The sequence below is a fragment of the Schistocerca nitens genome, chromosome 8 (genome assembly GCF_023898315.1).
Source record: "Schistocerca nitens isolate TAMUIC-IGC-003100 chromosome 8, iqSchNite1.1, whole genome shotgun sequence".
NCBI classification, from domain to species: domain Eukaryota; kingdom Metazoa; phylum Arthropoda; class Insecta; order Orthoptera; family Acrididae; genus Schistocerca; species Schistocerca nitens.
In genome coordinates this window covers 384,588,868-384,612,056 of record NC_064621.1, presented here as the reverse complement: position 1 = coordinate 384,612,056, position 23,189 = coordinate 384,588,868, and the positions used below count along the sequence as shown (strand labels likewise).

The 23,189-nt window shown below is 41.4% G+C and overlaps 1 protein-coding gene across 1 annotated transcript in view; it reads right to left on the bottom strand.

Moving 5' to 3' along the window:
- The window catches only part of LOC126198416 (probable E3 ubiquitin-protein ligase HERC1), a 747,204-nt gene that overhangs the window by 333,310 nt on the left and 390,705 nt on the right, over positions 1-23,189 (bottom strand). Inside the window, exons 36-38 of the mRNA XM_049934719.1 lie at positions 21,983-22,142; positions 13,396-13,520; positions 353-563 (exon numbers count right to left, since the gene is read on the bottom strand). Coding sequence (XP_049790676.1) covers positions 353-563; positions 13,396-13,520; positions 21,983-22,142 — 496 coding nt within the window. The remainder of the gene's footprint in view (positions 1-352; positions 564-13,395; positions 13,521-21,982; positions 22,143-23,189) is intronic.

Below are 23,189 nucleotides of genomic sequence, written 5' to 3'. Positions count from 1 at the left end.
TCACATTTACACAAACAAGAACACCTCATGCCCAAGTTACTGCTCTCTCTGGCACTCTGGCCAGAATCTATCCTTTTCATAATATTGTTGACATTCCAAACTGGACTTTCCATTGTTAGATCTTATTCATAATTATTTTACATGACATCATATTTTGTTTATTCTTATGATGAATCTTACTCCCTACAATCAGGAAGAAAGGTCCTTGTTAAATTTTATTTTGGCAAGGATGGAGATGTATGTTGGTGAAAGTCAATTATAAAGAAATTTTTTAAAAAGTAACCTGAGGACATAAAACTTTTAAATAAATCTCTTACTTGAAAATACTTATCTGTTCTAATCAGTATCCTACCTGAATGCTGCTATTTGCAGTAGTGACAGGAGTATCATCTTTACTACTGGCAAGTGAACGTAGCCTTGTTTCAGTCTCTGAAATGTGCAGTACTTCTTCTGCTCTAGCCTGCATATACATACAATGAAGTACGGTGTGGACTCTTTCTACTTCCATCAGTGTTGCCACAGAGTGCAGGCGACATGGCTGCACACACTTATCAACCATAAGTCTGCAACAAATGATCATTTGCAGAGACAGAAAATAGCAAACATACAACTGTCAAGCAATTACTTCTGCTCTGATGAGAACAGATGAATGTAACATATAAATAGTGTTTACAAGAAGAAGTTAACTGGAAAGTTTATTATAAAGACAATAATTACATATATATTTTAAAAATAATCTATCATGAACATAATATTCAGCACATGGCAAGCAAAGAGTGAAATGCTTATGTTACAGTCTTCACTACTTTCCTTTGTTTTATGTGACAATAGCATATTCAACATTTTTACGATAGGAGTAGTGTTTACTTCCAATGTCAGTAATTTTCTCGAAACAGAAAAAATATTCTCAAGGTGTGATTTGTTGGCACAATGATTAGTGCCAGACTCCTCCTACACCATAGATGAATTGTTGAATGGGAATAAATAAATCTAAATGTACAATAAAGGCATTTTGTGCCATTTAAGGGAATGCGGTAGGTAACAAAAATTTTAACCTTTAAAAAAATTAAAGAAATCTTGATTCATTTGTGCATTTCATATGCACTTGACACTTTCCACATCATAACAGTTACCATGAGATTGATCAATGGAACATGTAACTAACTAACGAACTAGGAATCTAAAGGATCTGTTCAAAAAAAATGGCTCCGAGCAATATGGGACTTAACATCTGAGGTCATCAGTCCCCTAGAACTCAGAACTACTTAAACCTAACTAACCTAAGGACATCATACACACCCACGCCCAAGGTAGGATTCGAACCTGCGACCGTAGCGGTCGTGCGGTTCCAGACTGAAGCGTCTAGAACAGCTCGGCCACACCGGCCAGCAAAGGATCTGTGTTATCCACAATTCACAATGTACCCCCAGTCAGTTCCAGGGTTTTTATCTGTCACTTATTTCTTTCTTCTCCGGAAGTCTTTATTGATGTGAAAAACATCAAGTTGCACCATGGTTTGGTGTCCACATTAATCTGTAGGTCCCTCTGAAACAGCTCATCAAGACAGTTCAATGGTTGAAAGAAGAAATCAGCTTACCACCAATGATAGGACACAGTCTAGCATGGCACTGTGGTGTTCAAACCACCCTTAAGGTTGACGAAAGCTGTCTTGGATACAAGAAATTACTTCTGCAAACTAAGATTAGCTGTTTCATATATCATATACTGTTTTACTAGACTCAGTTCTGAAATATAGACTCATTCACACATTAAAGCTTAATAGCAGGCTTAACAGGCTCTGCATTCTAACAAGAACACAATTATGTTTGTCTTTACTGAAACATGTTTCACCACAGTTGTGCCATTATCAATGGCAGGATTTATTTTTATATAAAATATAATAATATAGATTCTGTGAATTTGATATCTGTGGGCACTGTCTTATTGCTACCGTATTGCTTCCATTTAATGTCCATTGAAGATTCCAGTTCCACAGAATTACATTCTGGTACATACTGCATTTTCTTTACCTTTGAGACATGATCTCTTAATTAAACATTGGTAACAATGTTTTTGTTATTGTGTGAATCATTAAACTTCTTATATATAATTTCAATGAAAAGAAATAAAAATAGTAATATAACAATTTAAAAAATAAGATTTTTCATTTTTTAAATAAAACCAATTTTTATTTTCAATTCATTATCTGCCCTTTTGAAAACATTCATATATTGATTTTGAGTAAAATTGGATCATAACTGTTACAGTAATGATCTGTTATTGAGTAATCTGTTCTACATTTATTTCTGGAAATGTAATGTTGCATTGTTTTCAATTTTCCAAGATGTATTTCAAAACTAAGGACTGTTTGGACATTAAAAAAATAAGCTTATTAGAAAAGATTTTTATTAACAGCAACATTTTACTACATATCTACTTTACTTTTCCACATAATCGCTGTTCACATCTGTACACTTTCTGTAACACAGCACCAACTTCTTTAAGCCCTCTGTACAGGAGTCTGCCACCTGGTAATTGAATCAGGTGGCAATGCCATTCTTGATTTAATTTTCATTTTGAAACCGTTGTCCACACAGACACTTTTCAAATGCAAGAAGGGGAAATAGTTGGATTATGCAAAGCTGGGACTGTACAGAGGGTGCTCAGAAAAGTTCCCAACAGAAATCTTGAATCTTCCCTTTGGTTTTAGCAGTGATGTGAGGGTTGCATTGTCATGGAGGAGGATTATGCCACATGAAAGTTTCCCACGTTGTTAATTTTGGATCGCACGTATCAGTTTGCTCAGCATTTCACAGTATATGTCAGCTGTAACTGTTGACCCATGGTCCATGAAATCAATCACAAGGACACTCTTTTCGTCCCAAAAAGTGGTAGCCATCATTTTTAATTCGAGAATGGGGACTGCTTAAACATCTTTGGATTGGGTGAACTTGAATGGTACTACTGCATTGACTGTTGTTTCGATTCTGCGTTGGTGTATGATATTCACATCTTGTCACCCTTAACAACTTGGGGAAACATATCATCTCCAACTTATCTATAGCACTCCAAAAATTGTTGTGCACTATACATTCTTTTGCTCTTTGTGCTGATCAGTGAGCATTTTTGGAACCCACCTCACACACAGTTTGTAATACTCAAACGGTTCAGTGACAATGCTGTAAATTGAGGTTCAAGTAACATTTTGGAATTCATTAGCCAGACCACTAATCATCAGTCACCGATCACTTCGAAGCTTTTGGTTCACTTGATCAACATTGTCACTGGTCCGAATACTGGGCCTGCCACTCTGCTGTTCACTGTGAATGTTTATGCAGCCATTTTGAAAATCTTGATGTGATTTTCGAACTTTCTTGTCACTCATTATTTCAGATCCATACACAACTCATAACTCACAATATATTTCAGCAGCTGAAGATCCTTTTGCCAGCAAAAATCTAATCACACTGCACTCTTCACTTCTGATGGGAGGTACGATTGTTTTGGCTATTGTGATCTGCTGTCACCGACTGGCAAATGATTACTGAATCAAACCAACAATGCGGTAGTTTCCTAAAGAGTCAATAGACAGCACTGCATGCATAAAAATTCATTCAGAGTTACCCTCTGTTAAATATTGGTCACTATGCCTTAATTTTGGAATACATCTCATATAAATGCATACAAATCAATTTAATTTGGCAAGAAAAAGTACAGTAATCACAGACTGAAATTTTTTTAGCACAAAGCCATTCTTGCAAACACATAAAATTCATAAATTTTGAGATAATGATGGATGTGGAGGATACTAGGCCAAAACATTTGAGGATCTCTTCTGTAGAATGTTGTGAAAGGATTGTTTAAGCATATATGATGAATAATGCATTTCTGTTAACAAAGAGTGTATGAAGCAATGAAATTTTTCTTCAAATTGTTTCTTTTGTTATAGAAACCAAAATAACAAGCCATTATTTGAGAGAATTTCTGTTCAGTGTGTTGTAAATTTTTTGTATAATGTACACTCTGACAATTTAGGAAATCACTTATATTGCTTAGGGAATTATTTCAAGGAGTACTTCCAGGTCACTTCCGTCTGGTATAACGCCATCTGCAGTTGCCAGATGCTCCAATTCAGCTATTATCAATACGGTGATTTTGTTTAATGATTGGTATTTAGGCTAGTGGTTACACGTATCAAAAGTAATAGCTCTTTTTGGTTACCATTACAGTTTCAGTATGTATCTGAGATAGTGTGCACCAATGGGTATGAATAAGCCAGTTAAAATATCTTTTGGAAAAAATAAAATAAAACCATTACTTTTGGACAATTTCATTCTTTAGAATGTAAGGTAAGGTAGATATAATCAGTTTAAGGGGGCAGGGGGACTAATCCACTTGAGTCATCGGTCCCTTGTTCCTATAAAACAAGTCAATGAGGGAAAGCATAAAACAAACAAGATTTACTGCACAAAACTTGGGGAAAATAAGAAACCACAAGGACTACAGAAGGGCAACAAACACTACAATGGAAAAAAGACAAGAAAACCACAGGGAGACACAAGAAATGGGTAGAGGGGATTAAAATAAGAGAACAGATGATGGTGGCTGGCTAATCACGAGAATAAAAATGGATAAGCCAGCCACTCTGCAACACATTAAAACCTCTAGCCTTAAAACACTAGGGTAGAGAACACAGAGTGACAAACGACATGCATTAAAACTTCAATGGAACAATAACTGCCCTCCCCTCCCCTCCTTTCCCCCAATCATGTATAAAACGTGAAACTAAGTCAGTCAACGAGATGTTGTCAGCTAAAGTAGGAGACTGCAACAGAATGTGGGCCTCCATCAATTGGCTGGTGCATCGACAATGGGGTGGGTCTTCATAGTAGAGGAAATAGCCATGGGTCACTCAAGTGTTGCCAATGAGGAGCTGGCAGAGGACCACAGAGTCCCTGCGAGAGGACCACATGAAGGACTTCCACACATCTGTAGTCTCCTGTATGGCAAGCAGTTTATAGGGCATAGCTAGATTATATTATTCCATATCCCAAATTTGAAAAACCTTGTGGCATAACACCAAGTGCAGGTCAGTTTCAGAGATGCCAATCACCAGAAGCAGTTTCCGAGTAGCCTGTTTGGCCAGCCTGTCAGCAAGCTCATTTCCTGTGATTCTGACATGTCCCGGAGACCAGACAAACACCATTGAACAACCGGACCATTTCAGGGCATAGACAGACTCCTGGATGGTTGCACCAAAGGATGGTGAGGGTAGCACTGGTCAGTAGCTTGTAAGCTGCTCAAGAGCACAGGATATGGCCACTAACTCAACAGTGAAAACACTGCAGCCTTCCAGCAAGGAGCACTGTTCAATATGTCCTGAGTGAGTGTAGGCGAAGCCAATGTGACTATCAACCATTGAGCAGTTGGTGTAGACTACTTCAGAGTCCCAGGGTGTGTCAAGAATCAAGAAAAAGAGACAGTGAACAGCCGCAAAAGTCTTTATGGCCATGCAAAAGATCCAGCTGAAGCTGCAGTCTAGGTATACACCATGGAGGTGTATGTGAATGGACCCAGAGGAGAGGTGGTAAAGGGAAGGACTCCAGTTCAAACAGAAGGGATTAGGTGCGAACAGCGATCATAATCCCTGAACTGGGCTGCAGGTGTGAGAGATAGACTGCTGTCGTTGGGAAAAGGAGATGGTAATTTGGATGTTCAGAAGAGCTACAAATACGCGCAACATAATTGACGAACAGCTGTCGGCGCCTGATCTGCAATGGAGGGACCCCAGCCTCCACCAGTAGGCTAATCACTGGACTCATCATAAAAGCTTCTGCCACTATTCGAACGCCACAGTGGTGCACTGGGTCTAGTAACATGCTGAGGGCGCTGCTGAACCATAAACAAGACTCCCATATTCAAGGTGGGACTGAACAAGTGCTTTGTACAGCCACAGCTGTGTAGAGCAATCTGCACCCCAGGTGGTGTTGCTCAGGCTGCGGAGAGCATTAAGGTGTTTCCCAGCACTTCCGCTTGAGCTGACGAAGATGAGGAAGTCAAGTCAATTGGGTGTCAAAAGCAGTCCTAAGAATCGATAGGTCTCCACTACAGTGAATAGATCATCATCAAGGTAAAGTTCTGGTTCCTGATGAATGATACGGCACTGACCGCAGTGCATGAAGCATGACTCAATGGCTGAAAACTGGAATCTGTGGGTTAGGGCCCATGACTGCAACTTGTGGATGGTTCCCTGTAGCCGCCACTCAGCAGCACCAGTACTGGAGAAGCAGTAGGAAATGCAAAAGTCATCTGCATATAGAGAATATGAGAAGGGTGGCTCCACAGCTGGGCGGCTCCACAGCTGCTGCTGCTGCTGCTGCTACATCATTAATGGCTGCTAAAAATAAAGTGACACTCAATACTGAGCCCTGTGGGACCCCATTCTTCTGGGTATGGGGGAACCTATGGGAAGCATAAATTTGGACACAGCAATTATGGAGTGACATGAAGTTTAGGATAAACATCAGGAGTGGGCCCCAGAGACTCCACTCATGTAAAGTGGCAAGGATATGGTGTCACATGGTCATGTTGTAGGATTTTCTTAAATCAAAAATGACAACTACCAGGTGTTGGTGTCTGGAAAAGGCTGTTCGGATGGCAGACTCAAGGGACACTACTAGGTTATCACCAGTAGAGCGACCCTGGTGGAAACTGCCTTGGCACGGAGCCAGTAGGCCCTGTGACTCCAGGAGCCAACACAACCGCCGACTCACCATACATTCTAGCAGCTTACAAAGAATGTTGATGAGGTTGATGGGCCAACAGCTATTCACATCAAGCGGATTTTTACCAGGTTTGAGCACTGGAATGAAGGTGTTTTCCCTCACTGTGATGGGGATACGCCATCACTCCAGATGCGGTTGAAGATGATGAGGATATGTCGCTGGTAGTCTGACAAGAGATGTTTAATCATCTGAGTGTGTACGTGATCTAGCTCAGGAGTTTTATTGGGCCAATGTGCAAGAATGCACAGCAGCTACCACTCAGTAACTGGAGCATTATATGGTTCACCGTGGCATCTAGTGAACAAGAGGAGTCTTCCTTCCATCTGCCATATGAGGGTACGAATTGCTGGGAGGTAATACACTGATGCAGAGGCCCAAGCACAGTGCTCAGCAATGTGCTCGGCACTTGTGTTAGCTTCGGTAAATAGTCAGCGTCGGTAGATAGTTGGCGCCAGTAGATAACGCTAAATTGTTGGAAATGCCAGGGACACACATTGAGTTCCAGTACCCAAAGATGCATCTGATCTTCACCCAGATTTGCGAAGGAGACATACCAACACTCTTGTTTCTGTCTTTTTAAGAGCTGGCGAACACAGCCACGGAGCCATTTAAAACCTATTAGTGCTTCAGTGATGGGTGCTTTTTATGTCACTGTAGAGCTGCCTATGCTTTTTAATGGCCTCAGCAATTTTTGATGACCACCAAGGTAATGTCTTTCGCCGGGGGAGGGGGGGGGGGGGCTGAAGAATGTGGGATCGCGTTTTCCGCGGCAAAAACGATCACTGTGGTTACTCTCTAGACCACCACATCGATGTTACCATGTGGGGGAGATTCAACAGTGATGGTAGATGTGAAAGCTTCCCAGTCTGCCTTGTTTAAAGCCCATCTGGGTAGGTGCCTGTGGGGAATGATGCTGGGGGAGCAACAGGAAGATGGGGAAATGTTCACTACCACACAAGTCGTCATGGACTCTCCAGTGAACAGATGGGAGAAGTCCTGGGTTGCAAAGTGATAATTCGATCGCCAAGTAAGCACCATGAGCCACACTGAAATGTGTGGGGTCCCAGTATTTATAAGGAAGAGGTCTAGTTGAGACAGTAATTCTCAACATCTCTACCTTGGTCAGTAATCATGGTGCCACCCTACAAGGGGTTACTGGCGTTAAAATCTCCCAATAGTGGAAAAGGTTTGGGAAGTTGATTAATCAGTGCAGCTGATATGTTCAGGGATACTGCAACATCTGGATGAAGACATACATTGCAACAGTTATTTCCTGCATTGCCCTTATGCTGACAGCCACAGCTTCGAGAGAAATTTGAGGGGGGCACAGGTTTGCTACATACCAAGTTCAGGACGTAGATGCATACTCCACCTGATGCACTATTATATTCACTAAGGTTTTTGTAATATCCCCTATAGCTGCAAAGGGCAAGGGTCCACATTGCCAGGTACAAGGTTTCCTTGAGAGCAATGCAGAAAGCATGTGTAAAGCTTAATAGTTGTCATAGCTCTACCAGATGGTTGATTAAATTGCCGTAATTCCATTGGAGAATGATACTGTCTGGAGGCTGGGAAAGCATGAAGGGACCAAGGAGGCAATTTATGCCTCAGGGTCACCTGCTGCTACCGACTGAGTACTTTTGTGCTTTATATCCATTGGGTCTGAGGGTCCGGTAAGATGTAGGTCCTTTGGGGATCCCACCTCATCCTCAGGTGCAGAACTTGTGGTGGTGTGGGGGCCATGGCAATTTCTTTTTTCTTAGGCGTCTTTTTCTTTTTGGATGTCTCCCGCTGCTCCTCGAGCTTCTCTGGCTGGGAGGGCTTCACTGATTCAGTCTCAGGGACTGAGGAGGATCTTGAAGCCTGTGGGTTCTTCAGCCACTGGCAGGTGTACTCTTTCCCACTGGTAGGAACCGGGGGAATTGGGGAAGAGAGTGACCCAAAGGACCTCCTCCTAACGAGAAGAGCTGAAGAAGACTGATGCTTCTCCAGCTGAGAAATGGGAACTGATGTCCCTGATGGTTGGGATGGTATTGCTCCCGAAGTAGGTGTTGCAGGAGCAACAGGGATAGGAGTGTCGTTATCCCCCCCCCCAAGCAAGGGAGCAGATGTAGTCTTGCGGACCTGAGCGCCAACTACAAATGGCATAGCTCATGGGGCTGGAACTGTTGTTGTAGCTGTGGCATAAGACCATGTCATGCGCACAGGGTTTAGCTTTTCAAATTTACTCTTAGCCTCTGTGTAGCTTAGTTGGTCCAGGATCTTGTATTCCATGATTTTCCTTTCTTTCTGGAGAATGCTGCAGGGTGCTTGCAGCAGTTGACACAGATAGGAGGTGGGGTACATGGAGTATTTGGATGTGATGGATGTCCACAAACTTGACTTGTGATTTGGGGTGGGGGGGGAGAGGGAGATATATGTGGCTTTACATCGCATCAGTATACCATCAACTTGACTTCTTGGATAATGTGTCACCCTCAAAGGCCAAGATGAAGGTACTGGTGGCAACCTGATTATCCTTCGGGCCCCTACAGATGCGCTGGCCAGAATGAACACAATGTCACTCTAACCTGGTCTGCAACTCGTCATTGGACTGCAAAAGAGGTCCCTGTGGAATATAATATCCTGGACCATATTTAAGCTCATAGGGGACATGACGGAAACAGAAACATCCCCCAGCTTGTTACAGGTGAGTAATGCCCATGACTCGGCAGAGGATGCTGTTTTTATTAGGACTGACCCAGATCGCATTTTTGACAATCCCTCTACCTCCTGAAACTTGTCCTCTAAATGCTGCATAAAAAACTGAGGCTTCATCAACAGGAAAGATTACCCATCAGCTCTCGTACATACTACGTACTGGGGCGAATAAGGTTTGCTTCTACCTGTAGCCTGGTGTAACTCCCATGGTGTGGGCATGGAGATGAATAATTGGTGGTGATAATTCCTTGCAATGAACTGGGACATTGAGCACTTAGAGACTGCTAGAGTTTGACCACCAGCAAGAGATGATGTAATCCGCTTTATGACAGCTCATTTGCCCTGTGCCACCCATTCTGACCAGGGGAGGTCCCAAGGACATACACGGGCAATCATTTTTCCCTTGCTCCATTTCACCATATGGTGGCTTGTGGAGTATGTATGTAAATGTAGAAATAGCCTGAATTTTAGTAGGCACTTGGGAAGATAGTTGCTTTTGAATTTGGCATAAAGTTATGCTCAACAATGCTAATCTTATTATGAAGACAAATTGCAAGTATGATTACAAAGTCCTCAGAGAGCTTGTAGAATGATACATTGCCCAGATGTAGCATCCACAACCAGTGTCACTAAAAGTAACAGTAGTGACAGCCCTTTTGAAGAGTCTTCTATGGGCTATCGATGGAAACGCAGTCAATGAAGGACTGACACACATTGGATTCTGGGAGGTACGTAGCTCTTAAGATGCATAATCAAACAAAACAAAGTCAGCCATTCCTCTTCATCTTGCCCATGAAGAATGCCAGGAGCGGAAACCACACACTACACTAATGGTTCCCAACCTGGTAATAAATCATCTCATGAGGAGTAAAATAAAATTGTCTGAGGGGTAAAAACCAAGAGGGTCTGACTGCGTTTCAGCCCTAAAAGCACATTATTTTTACAAGATCTATGTTCGTTATTTAATACGACTGTATCACCGATTACGTATGTTACCAATAAGTTTTTTTTTCTCCTAAATAATAGCATTAATGTCTGACGTAATGTGGTGGGTGTCATAGCTTGTGGAATAAAAGTGTAAACAATATATTTCTCACATAGTTATCCAATACAAGCATACTTCCTGCTCTGTACCATGCATCTGTGACAGTAAAATTAATAAGACTACATATATGTCACATATGCTTAAATATATCATGAAAATGCTTTCTCCGAGCTGCAGGTAGTTCCTGCAATGGACGAGAAATTCATTTTGCAACAGATAAATGAACTAAGAGACAGCACAATACAACAGTTATTATGTAATGGCTACCACAATGCTGTAGACACTACACAGTACAATCATCAACATCATCATTGTTGTTGTTGTTAGTGGCAATGGTCAGGTACAAAGCATTGACAGCTTGAAGTCTTCCAATTTTGCCACTTTATAAGAAACTAAGAAATCCAGCAATTATGTGATTTAAAAATAATAAGTATAATGCACACATTTTAGTTTAATAGATTTTAAATTGGTGGGCAGGGTGCGAGCGAAGCACGTGCCACTAGGGAGAGGAATGGTGCAGCAGAGTTTTCTGTAACAAGTGTCTACCCTCAATATGGATAGTTGGCTCTCTTTCATGAGAAGAAACTATACATAGCTCTTGCTATGCACTGAGAACTGCTTAATGTTTCTATATAAAAAAACTGTTATAAGCAAGTGGTACCAACTGTCTCATTGACTTAGCAGTTCATGGTTTATAAAATAGATACAAAAACTAAATATCACTTCTCTTTCAGTACATACAAATAAAAGTGTTCAACTAAGATTCTTTTTCATTCTAAAGTTTTGTTAGGTACTAATGTTGTTGTTGTTAGTGGTGGCGGTGGCGGTGGTGGTGGTGGTGGCGGTGTTATTAGTTAATTCCTGCTTACAATCAGGAGTAATGGTCTTAGATAGGTTGGAAACCACTGCACTAGAATGTATCAGAATCTTTCTGTTGAAGAATGTACTCAGCTTCTCTGTACAGATGGAGCTTCTCCCCAAGAAGTGAAGAATATTTCCAGCAAAAGCCCAGGTGTGTGAGACATGCTTACAATAATTTCAGTCACATTTGCGAGAAAAAAGGTGAACAGACTGTACGTGATGGTGGTGGTGGGCCTCATGGGCAAAGTCAGTTTGGCTGATAGATCTTTTCAGACCTAAAGCAAGCCAAGACAATCACCAAATGTAAAAACTAAGCCTGCATCCACTGGCTCATATTCTCACTGTTGCCTAAAGCACAACATTCTTCTATGGCAGGCTTAATTTGCCTCGGCCTCATACTTGATCACAGTGATGATGGTGAAGCATGATCAAATTTAAGGGCAAGAGGTGACAGCACAAATCTACTTAAATAACAGTCAACGAAGGATCCAAACAGATACATTGTTTCATAGAAGCTCATTGTAAATTTACAAAAAGGCTTACAACAGTTAATAAATTTGAAGGCTCTGGAATGAGTGGCAAATAAGCTATAGTTGTAGAGAATCAGTCATTAAGGGCCTGACTGACAGTGCTCGGTCCGTAAATAAAAGCCACTTACAAGCAATCATGGAACATAGATGGATATAAAAATAAAAATGAGGGCAAACTGTCACACCACTAGCTTTGGACACTACTTAAAAACTCAGCACTCAAAGAAACAGCTGTATGACCACATAGAAAGTTTTTTTTTTTTTCTAGGCAACCTAATTTTGTTAATTTTGATAGCTTGGGGACGGATGCTCAGACCAATTAGGTTACCAAACACTGATGCCACAACAGTCTGCCTTGTGTTCCCAAGTGGCAGGCACCATTCAAGTTCCCACAAGTGCTTTTTCCAATGATAAAGCCATCTTGGAAAAAAATTAATAACCTCTTCATGGACTGGAATAATGATTCACGAACTGTACAGAATAATACCTCTACACCCATGACTGTCTATTTAATATCTCTTGTCTGCCCTAGCAGCACACACAAAATAGAAAATAAAAGTAAGTGCTCAGTAATGAATTGAAATTTATGCACTATTTCTGGCCTCCTCAATGGCTTCCTATGCTTTAATTATCCTAATTATCATTTGTCTATTAAATTTTGTCAGTCACAGAAAGTGTGACAGGAGCTGTGGTAGTTTAACAGGTAGAGCACTTGACTCTGACCCTGGATGTCCTGAGTTCAAATGCGGGTAGGGGAAGGGATTTTTTTCTCTTTACAGTCCTCCCAAAACAGTACCACGTCCACTCAGGCAGCTGTTAAAATGAGTACCAGGCTATATCCTGGGGATGTCTGCTTGTGTCTGTATGTGTGGATGGATATGGGTGTGTGTGCGAGTGTATACCTGTCCTTTTTTCCCCCTAAGGTAAGTCTTTCCGCTCCCGGGATTGGAATGACTCCTTATCCTCTCCCTTAAAACCCACATCCTTTCGTCTTTCCCTCTCCTTCCCCTCTTTCCTGATGAGGCAACAGTTTGTTGCGAAAGCTTGAATTTTGTGTGTATATTTGTGTTTGTTTGTGTGTCTATCGACCTGCCAGCGCTTTTGTTTGGTAAGTCTCATCATCTTTCTTTTTAGATATATTTTTCCACGTGGAATGTTTCCTTCTGTTATATATATATATATATATATATATATATATATATATATATATATATATATATATATATATATAATTCTCAAAGTTGCAATAAATACTAAAGCACCAAAAAATTAAGTCAGAGAGATGAAACAGAAATAATATGCATATGAAATACACAGTCAGAGCAATTACTGCTTCCAGATTTCGAAAAATAGATCCGATAATATTACAACTGATAAGATAGCATTTGCACCCAACTGTCTATGATGAGTTTATCTAAATTTTTAGCTTTTCACAGCTATGCATCATCTTCTTGGCTCATTCTTTTTGCTTTACCTCATGACATTCTTAAGCACTTCTGCAAGATCCTTGTCTTCCGGTAGTACAGCTTCATCTTTAGCATCATTTTTTGTTTCTTCTACCAAACTGTTACACTCTCTTAATTCTTTCTTGTCTGTTTCCTAAAAATAAACCAACAATAGTAAATATGAAATACAGACTGTTACTTTCGCTGGTTTATATTTTAAAAAACTGCAAAACAAAAGTTGTTTAACATGCTATATGTAGAGCGCACCAACGGTATGTAATTTTTTTATTTTGGAAATGCTACTCAAAGGCCTGGATTTAGGGAATGCTGTATAAGTCAGTAATGGAGCTTTTATTAGTGGTTGTGTGTGTGTGGTGTGTGTGTGTGTGTGTGTGTGTGTGTGTGTGTGTGGTGTCATATATTTTTGACAAAGGCCTTGTTGGCTGAAAGCTTCTATCTTTCATAATATTGTTACATCCCCTATTAAATATTCTGTAAGTATTTCCTGGAGGCAACTTTTCAAAATGATAATCCCAACAAGGTTCTAATGCCATATCCTTCTGTGTACCTGATATGTACAGTAACACCATAAGTCAACCACAAAAAACCAGTTCAGAGTCAATCTTTAACAACTAAGTCATACCACTAGTTCTTTTACTTCCTTTGTTCATGCTCGGAAAGAACAAATCCATTATCATTTTCTAGCTTCCATGCTGATGGAAGAAAGTCAGGATGTCAGAAGATAAGGAATTCACGGAAAAAATTTGAAATAAATTATGTACAATGAAATGGGGATATACACATGATTAACAGTTTTACCAGGGTCTTTATGAGGGGATGACAGAGATTTTGTATTTAGATTAATCATGTATCTCTGAAGGTTCTTGGATATGAAGCTTTTTAGCTCTCAAATGTATGTGAATTTTGTTTCAATAAATACAAATGAAATGAAAAAGAAGGAAACAAAAATACAATGGAAACTCCAAGTAGGAATATTAACTATGTAGGAAAAGACAGATTGCTACTTACCACAAATAAGACATGTTAGGTTGCAGACAGGCACACATAGAGCTTTCAGCCATAGCCTTCAGCAGTAAGGGGACACACACACACACAACACACATACACATACAAGCAATCACACCTCACCTCACGCACACATGACCACCAACTTAGTCGTGTGTGTGTGTGTGTGTGTGTGTGTGTGTGTGTGTGTGTGTGTGTGTGTGTGTGTGTGCCTTTACTGATGAAGGCTAGGGATGAAAGCTTTATGTTAGTTCTTTTAAGTGTACCTGTCTGCAACTTAATGTGTCTTCTTTATGGTAAGTAGCAATCTGTCTTTTCCTACACTGTTGAAATGAAATACATATTTATTCCAGATACATGAAGTATACTTTTCAGAATTCTTACTATACCCAAAACAAGTGCCTATGCAAACTGGTTTTTTTAATTCATCATTTCGCCATTCTGCTTAAAAAAAAAAGTGTCTCTCGCACATGTAAAAGGTCAAGATGTAAGATCTGCCATATGCATCTACTCACCACCTCCTGCTCCTCTTACGCATAGTTCTGGTTTAGAATTACAACTTATTTAGGAATAAAGGGGATGACTCACCCAAAGGCAGAGGCACTGCATCGTCGACAGATACACAAACAAAAGGAACAGAGCTTGGCTAGGTTTTGGAATGCATTTCCTTTTTCAAGCTTGTAGGAAAAATATGACGCACACTCATTCACATGCACATGCCTGTCTCCATGATTGTGTTCAGTCGCACTTGCATGTGAGTGAGTGTGTGTCATGTTTTTCCTATAAGCTTGAAAAAGAAAGTGCATTCCAAAAGCTAACCAATCTCTGTACCTTCTGTCTGTGTACTTATCCATGAAGCAGCACTTCTGCCTTTTGGTGAGTCATCTCCTGTATCCTACATAATTCATATTTCTTACTCTCAGTATCCATTCTTTCTCTTCTCTCCTGTGTTTATGCATAGCCTTCCAGACCGCACATGCTCTAACTTCTGAGCCACACTGTATCAACAACCTTGTCCACAAACAACAGATGGCAAATTGTCCACGTGGATTGTCAGTGCAGCATCTGATTCGCCAAATTCTTCCCACTAATGATTATGGTCATTCCTACTGATGACATTTCCTCCCTCAACATAGCATATTTTCATATTTTACTTTCCACAAGTGGACCTCAACCTGATCAATCCCCATTTCCCCTGTTCCAATACACACATAGTACCATACCTCATCCATTCCTTTTCTACCACTTTTTATGAGTTTGTGCAGATTTGTACGTACTTTCACACACGTTAGCACATCCTTACATATTTGTGTGTATTTCTCTGTATTTGTGCTTATTTTTACATATCTGTGTGTGTTTTTGCACATCTTTACATATTTTCATACGTGTTTTCTGTTATTCAGCACCCCTCACAACTAAAACCTTCATTTTCCCATTTCTATGTCATTACCGTTTCCCCTATGCCATTCCTGTCACAATGGACCACTGTCCTATCTTTCTGCACCAGTTCAAAAAAATATTCCTTTCAACAGTTAAAACCCACTCCTGCATCCTATTCCTGAAATGCTGACTAGACCATGGAATCCCCCTGCCCCCAACAGCCTAACCATTAAAATTCCTTTCTTTGGTTGGTTGGTTGATTCAGGGGAGGGAACGAAACAGTGAGATCATTGGTCCCATCAATTATGGAAGGATGTGGAAGGAAGCCAGCCAAGCCCTAGCAAAGGAAGCACCCCAACATTTGCTTGAGGTGATTTAGGGAAATCACAGAAAACCTTAATCAGGATGGCTGGATGCGAGTTGGAACCATCATCCCTCCAAATGTGAGTCCAGTGTGCCACCTTGGTTGGTTTTCTTTCTCCTTTTCAGATTCCGCCACTCCCTGGCTTCACGAACCTGGTACTGCAAAAACAAATCTCCATGGCACTAGCATCCCAGAACCACCACTGCTACCTCTGCAAGATACTGCTACTGTGCAATCCCTACTACATACTTCACAAATCTGAAATTTAATCCCTTGCTCTCCAGCACCTGGAGGAGTATTCCAGGCACCACCTCCATAAGTTATCCAACCTACAGCTGGCACGGTAGCTCAGCGTGTTCGGTCAGAGGGTTACCTGCCCTCTGTAATAAAAAAAAAACTGAGTTAATCGATCATCAACGAACTTAAACGGATGTCTTATGACGTTCGCCCCAAGCAGACTGGGGGGGTGGGGGGTGGGGGTGGGGGGTGGGGGGAAGCTTACACCCTATGCCACCTTGGGGCACCGCTATCCAATCCATATTCTACCCACAGTGCTTCTACTTGTCAACCCCACTCATAGCATACAGACCCTGCCTAACTAACCTTTTGAACTTGCCACATCCCTCAAAACTCCTTTACAACTCTTCACTAAGTTCAGAACCAAAACATTCCCAGAACACTGTTGTTAACCTTCCACCATAATCCTCAGCACTGCAGAAGTTTCAGTCCTATCCAAGGTTTCACCTTTAGCCCTAAGCCCAAATTTAACCATGTTGGACTTGTCAAAGACCTACTCCCCTGACAATCCCTGCAATGGAAACACTTCTTTGCCACCAATTCCTCCAACCAAAGCTAACCTAATCCCAACACTGAACTCTGCCTCTACCAGTTCATACAATCATCAAACTGTTATACTCCCCCCTCCCACCTAATCACTCCCTGGCAACTTTCCAAGAATTTCTTACCTCCAACTTGGCCTAATTGTTCTTCCCCAGGTCTCTTTCTAAGAATACCAATTTTTCAGTAGAAGAAAGGAAAGCCATACATAACCTCAAAATAAATCCTGACTTAATCATCCTGCCAGCAGAGAAAGGTTCCACTAATGTCATTATGAATCGCAGTGACTACCTGGCGGGAGGCCAACACCGATTATCTGAGTCCTCAAGACCCCGCCAGAGTGATCTATACCAGAAGTCCATCATAACGCCAAATCTCTGCTTAAAGTTGTAGGCCAATCCCAGAACCTCACCCAGGAATCAATTTCCCTCCACCCCCCTTGACACCCAGCACACCCACCTTCTACATTCTCCCTAAACTCTACAAAACCCCAACAATCCTGAACGCTCCATTGTAGCTGGTTATTGTGGTTCCACTGAAAGAATTTCAGCCATCACTGACCAACATCTCCAACCTGCTACCCATAACCTAGCCTCTCACGTTGAAGATACCAAACCCTTCCTTCACTGACTCTCCCCCATCCCCATCCCTTTACCTCCTAGATCCCTCCCTCGATCACTGTTGATGCTACTTTCCTGTACATCAACATTCTTCATGCCCATGGTCTTGTCATAACTGAATAATACCTTTACCAATGCACTTCACACTCTAACCTAGAACCTCTTTCTTCATATATCTTACTAACTTGATCCTTTCTCACAAATACGCCTCCTTCAAAGTGAAGGTATACAAACCAATCTGTGGCACAGCCATGGGCACCCGCATGACAACCTCTTATACCAACCTGTTATGAGCCATCTAGTGGAGACCATCCTAGCCTCCCAAAACATCACACCCCAAGTCTGGTTAAGGTTCACTGATGATATCTTAATGATCTGGATCCAGGACCAAGATTCCATATCCTCATTCCTTCACAACTTCAACACCTTATCTCCCATTTGCTTCACCTAGTCCTCCTCAACTCAGTGTGCCACTTTCCTGGACATTGACCAGTTCCTCCTCCTTGATGGCTCCATTCACACCTCTGTCCACATTAAGTCCACCAACCACCAATGGTACCTGCGTTTAGACAGCTGTCATTCCTTCCACACCAAAAAATCCCTCCCATACAGTCTGGCCAAGCGAGGAAGGTGTATCTGCAGTGACAAGAACTTCCTTGCCTAGTATTCTGAAGGTCTCGCCAAGGTTTTTGCAGACAGGCACTATCCCACAGTCCTAGTCAGCAAAAACATATCCCATGCTATATCCCCACACATTCCCAATCCTCCCACTACCCCCAAGAACCAGTCACAAAGGAGTGTCCCCTTCATCACCCAATACCACCCTGCACTGGAACAACTGAACCATATCCTTTGTCAGGGCTTCGATTACCTGTCATCATGCTCTGAAATGATGGACTTCCTACTCGAGAGCCTTCCCATCCCTCATAAAGTGGTGTTCCGTCACCAACCCAACCTCCACAACATCCTAGTTCATGCCTATGCCACTCCCAATCCCAACTCCTTGCCACAGGGTCCACATCCTTGTGCAAGACTCAGGTGCAAGAACTGCCCAGTTCACCACCCAGCACCTCGTCAGAAATCGGGCCCCTTCTGAAAGCAGTCATGCCATTTACCAACTCTGCTGCAATCACTGCACTGTTTTTTTATATTTGTATGGCTATCAAACAGCTGCCCAACAGGATGAAAGGCCACAGCCAAACTGTGGCAAGGAGCAAAGTGGATCACATTGTGGCACAAGATGCAACTGAAAATAACATGATTGATTTCAATGGCTGCTTTGAAACCCAGGCCATCTGGATGCTCCCCTCAACCACCAGCTTCTCTGAACTACAAAGATGTTAGTTATCCTTACAATACATTCTACATTCCTGACATTATTCTGGCCTCAACCAAAACTAAACTACTATCCCCAGACCCTCCCTCTAACCCAATAGTTGCTACCCCCCCCCCCTCCCCATCCCAGCACATCCTCCTTATTCATGTATCTTCATCCTCACTGTGTGCCAGTCTCTGCCAACTCATCCGCACATCTTTCCCCTTCCCTGCTCCTCTCCTTTTCCACATCCCTTTCCCCTCCCTCCGCAAGCCCCTGCCTACGGCCTCCTGATGCTGCATCTGGTGGCAGCCTTGTCATGCCTCCACTCTTCTCCCCCCGCCCCCACTCAGCTATCCCTTTCCCATTGTCACCCCCTCCAGATTGCTGCTTTTGTTCAAAATGACACTTGCGTTCCAGTCCAAGCTGTCACATATGGCAATCACGTGTGCACGAGCTGGGCTTACTTGTGCAAATCAATATGTGTGTGTTTTCTTTTCTGAAGAAGGCTTTGGCTGAAAGCTAAATGTGTAACAGTCTTTTCATTGTGGCCGTCTGCAACTCAATGTGTCATCTTTACAGTGGTAGCAATATATCCTTTTCCTAAAACCAATAAAATATAAAATTGTGAGACAATTGCTGGTAGTACTTACAATCAGGATGTGAAATTATTAGTGCGGTTGATGGAACTGTACAAATTGTCAAGAAACTATGTTGGATTTTGGAACCATTAGTTTATGAGGTGCCAACATGAGAGGGGGAGGAGTCATTACAGGATTTGTGCTAATGCAAAACAATATCAGTTTCAATGGCGAATATTTTGAAAAACTACACTGCCACACAAAAAGAATGAAGCACTTATAAGGGCAGGAGAAACTGATATAAAACAGATTGAGAAGGTATGTGATGTTATTTCAGTGGTTACAAAATTGAGCCAAATTTACAAAGAACTTGGCAGTATGAGCCTCCTTATTAACACGATGTTGCATCCCTCTGGCCTGCATGTATGCTCTGATCTGGTTAAGTGTGTGTGTGTTGGGGTTTATGGGCGCTCAACATCGAGGTCATCAGCGCCCTGACACACAGTAAAAGGAACGAATGTGGAGAGACCTAATAAAACTGAAAAACACACTCAAAGAAAGCAGGAAAAGAGGGAAAATACTACATAAGAAAGTAAAACCTAAGGTAAGGGATAACATAGCAACAAGAATGACGCAGGAAAGCGTCAATGGCTGGCCACTTACATAAAATATGGGCGAGCTTGTCACACAGGAAACAAGTTAAAATCCCCTCCCTAAAATCTGTGGAAAAACATTTGACAGGGCACAGAACTGTAAAACTTTAACCACATTCGTCCGAGTGTTGCCTAAAAGAGTTGACAGGTCCGCCGGCAAGTCAGCCGCGGCCCGCTGGTCAGAAAATAAAATGCAATCCAATAAAACGTGGCGCACAGTGACCTGGACTGATCTGGTTAAGAAGGATGTCATAAATCCATTCTATCGTTCGGGGAAGGTGCCCCCCCCCCCCCAACTTTTTTAATTGGTTCTTGATACCCTGGATACTAGCACTGGGACAGAAAAGACATCTATTGGGGACAGATAAATCTTGCTGGCCATGAGAATACCTCAGCACCACATATACAGTTCACAGACATATGTGCCACTTGTGGATGAATTTTGTCCTACTGAAAAATTGTTCAGGGATACTGTCACATGAAAGGTAACAAGAGTGGATGCAGGATGTCTGGATATCTGTGACATACCCCTGGCCCATCAGATTTCCCTCAATCACTACCAGCCATGACCTGAAGTCATACCCATTGGCTCCCCACACCATGACACTAAAAGTAACACTGATGCGCCTCTCCTAAATTTTGAAAGAATGGAACCTCTCCCCAGGTTGTCTTCATACTTGTCAACGACGGTCATCCCGGATAGTGCAGAGCCATGATTCGTCATTGAACACAACAGGAACTCATTCATCTGGAGTGCACGCTTCCACATCACAGCACCACTCCAATTAAAGCTATTTGTGTTGTGGTGTTAACAGCAGCTTATGCATGCTGTGCTAATTCTTTAGCCCAGCTGTTGCCAGTACTGATCACAGGTGTGGATGACACAGAATGTTGCACGGAGTTCATTACTTGTTCTCACATGGGAGGCACAGATGTGAAGTCTCATGATGTCCGTGGTGCACAATATGACCATCCTCCCTTATTGTTGCCAGACATGAGCAACGAAAACATTGATGACGAGTATGCCTGGCCTCACTTTCTCATGCAGTCCAACATAAGGCCAATGCCACATCCAAATGCCCCAAAAATCTGAATAGTGCATGATCCAACCACTCAGCTAAATGGAGACCCACAATAAGGCCCTTTTAAAACTGCGCTGATAATAATTTATCACGTAAGTAGCATCTCTGCATCCTTCACAGTGATCACTCAACATTTGATGCTGTTCATGCCCCCTTACATACCTTACCAGGTATGGTAACTTCACTAAACAGAAAACAGTGGCGCACTTTTGTGGCCATCCTGCCTGTACAAAGAATTGCAGCTCTAATCATTTCCATGCCCAATTTTTGTTTACATTAACATCTGAATATGGCTACTTGTTGCTTCACCTTTTTGATAGGTATTGCATAAAACAATCTGTGATAAAAAGGTTTTACTTTGACTATTACTATAAATTTTAAAAGCTGGTCCTCGCAGTTAGTGATAGTCATTGTTTATGTGTGACCTTTGGAAGTTATTGAGTACCTACAATAAGAGTTCAAACCAGTTAAATTAATTTCCTTTGCTGTAAGATGAGTTCTTTAAATGCACATATCAAATAAAAAAAAGACATCATTTTGCTTTCTTGCGAAAAAGTTTACTGAATGTCCATGACACAAGAAATTATAAGAGTGAATTAGTGTTACCCATTAAACCTTTGTTCCATATTCAGACATTAGGACAAATCAGTTATCAGCGAGAGTTCCTATAGCATTGTAAATCTAGAAGGACACAACATAATATTTAATTAAGGATTAAAACATGTTCCTAATGCTATGGTCCTCAGGTAAAGACTTACCTTTTCTGCAGCAACAAGAAAATCAGCATGTGGTACTAGCAACAGTTCTGCATAAATACCATTTCGCAACAGAACAGAAAGGGTTTTTAAGGCTGCTAACTGTAGGAAAGCTATCTGTAGGCATAACTCTTCACATTCCATTAGCTTGGCACTTGCAGCCCTGTGGTCAAATAACAATTAAGACATAAATATCACTCTCTACTTTGAAACTATATGAATTAATGCTTAAACTTTCTAATTATTATCTTGTCTAAAGATTCAAATATAAGTGGAAGATAACTCCAAGAAAATCTGAAAATGCTGAGAAACTTACGCTTAATAGTCATATACAGAATGGATCTGAGTCTACATACTAGACTACATGGGATGAGGTTCAGAGGTGGCAAAATTAATCACAATCCATATTATGTGTCAGAAATGTTGTTTCATCTTGATATTCTCACATATTCCTACATCTTTTCCTTTCTATGATAATTTCAACAGTTTCCAATGACTGTACCTACAGTCTCAAAAGCTTAGGGATATTACAGTCATTAATATGTATCCAGCAGTCAAGTACCAATCATTATTGTTGTAAGAAATAAGAATTTCCTATTCATCAAGCTGTTGAAAAATACATATTTACAGTTATTATTATTTTCTGCTTTATTATGCCTTGGCCAACTGAATTATCTTGAGAACCCTCCAGAGGACGTCTTCAGAAGGAGGCGTGGGAATTGCAATTTCAGTTCATGTAGAGAGGGATTTGCTTCTGACTGAAGAAAAATTTTGTAACAAGGTACTTCAGTATCAAAGCCTAATCATACATGTTTCTTATTTAAACATAGTTGACCATTGTCAGCTTTGTCTTATTGTACACTAACACTACCACCACATTGGTGAGGATCTGGCACACTCGCTCTTCAACACCAGAACTGTGCCCTGTGTGGATGCACATTCAGCAGCAAGCTGCTGTGTACAATAAATGAAAGCCACCTCCACAGGTTTATTCAAGAAAAGCAGTTAAATCACTGTAGAGTATCCCACACAATTTTTTTTAACTGTTACATTTCCAGCTGTGAAAACTTCCATTTCATGAATACCCAACTTTATTTAAATCCTTTCTCTCTCTCTCCCTCTCCCTCTCTCTCTCTCTCTCTCTCTCTCTCTCTCTCTCTCCCTCTCTCCCAATTGTTTGGCCTGTAAAGCAAATTGCAGAATTTACAAG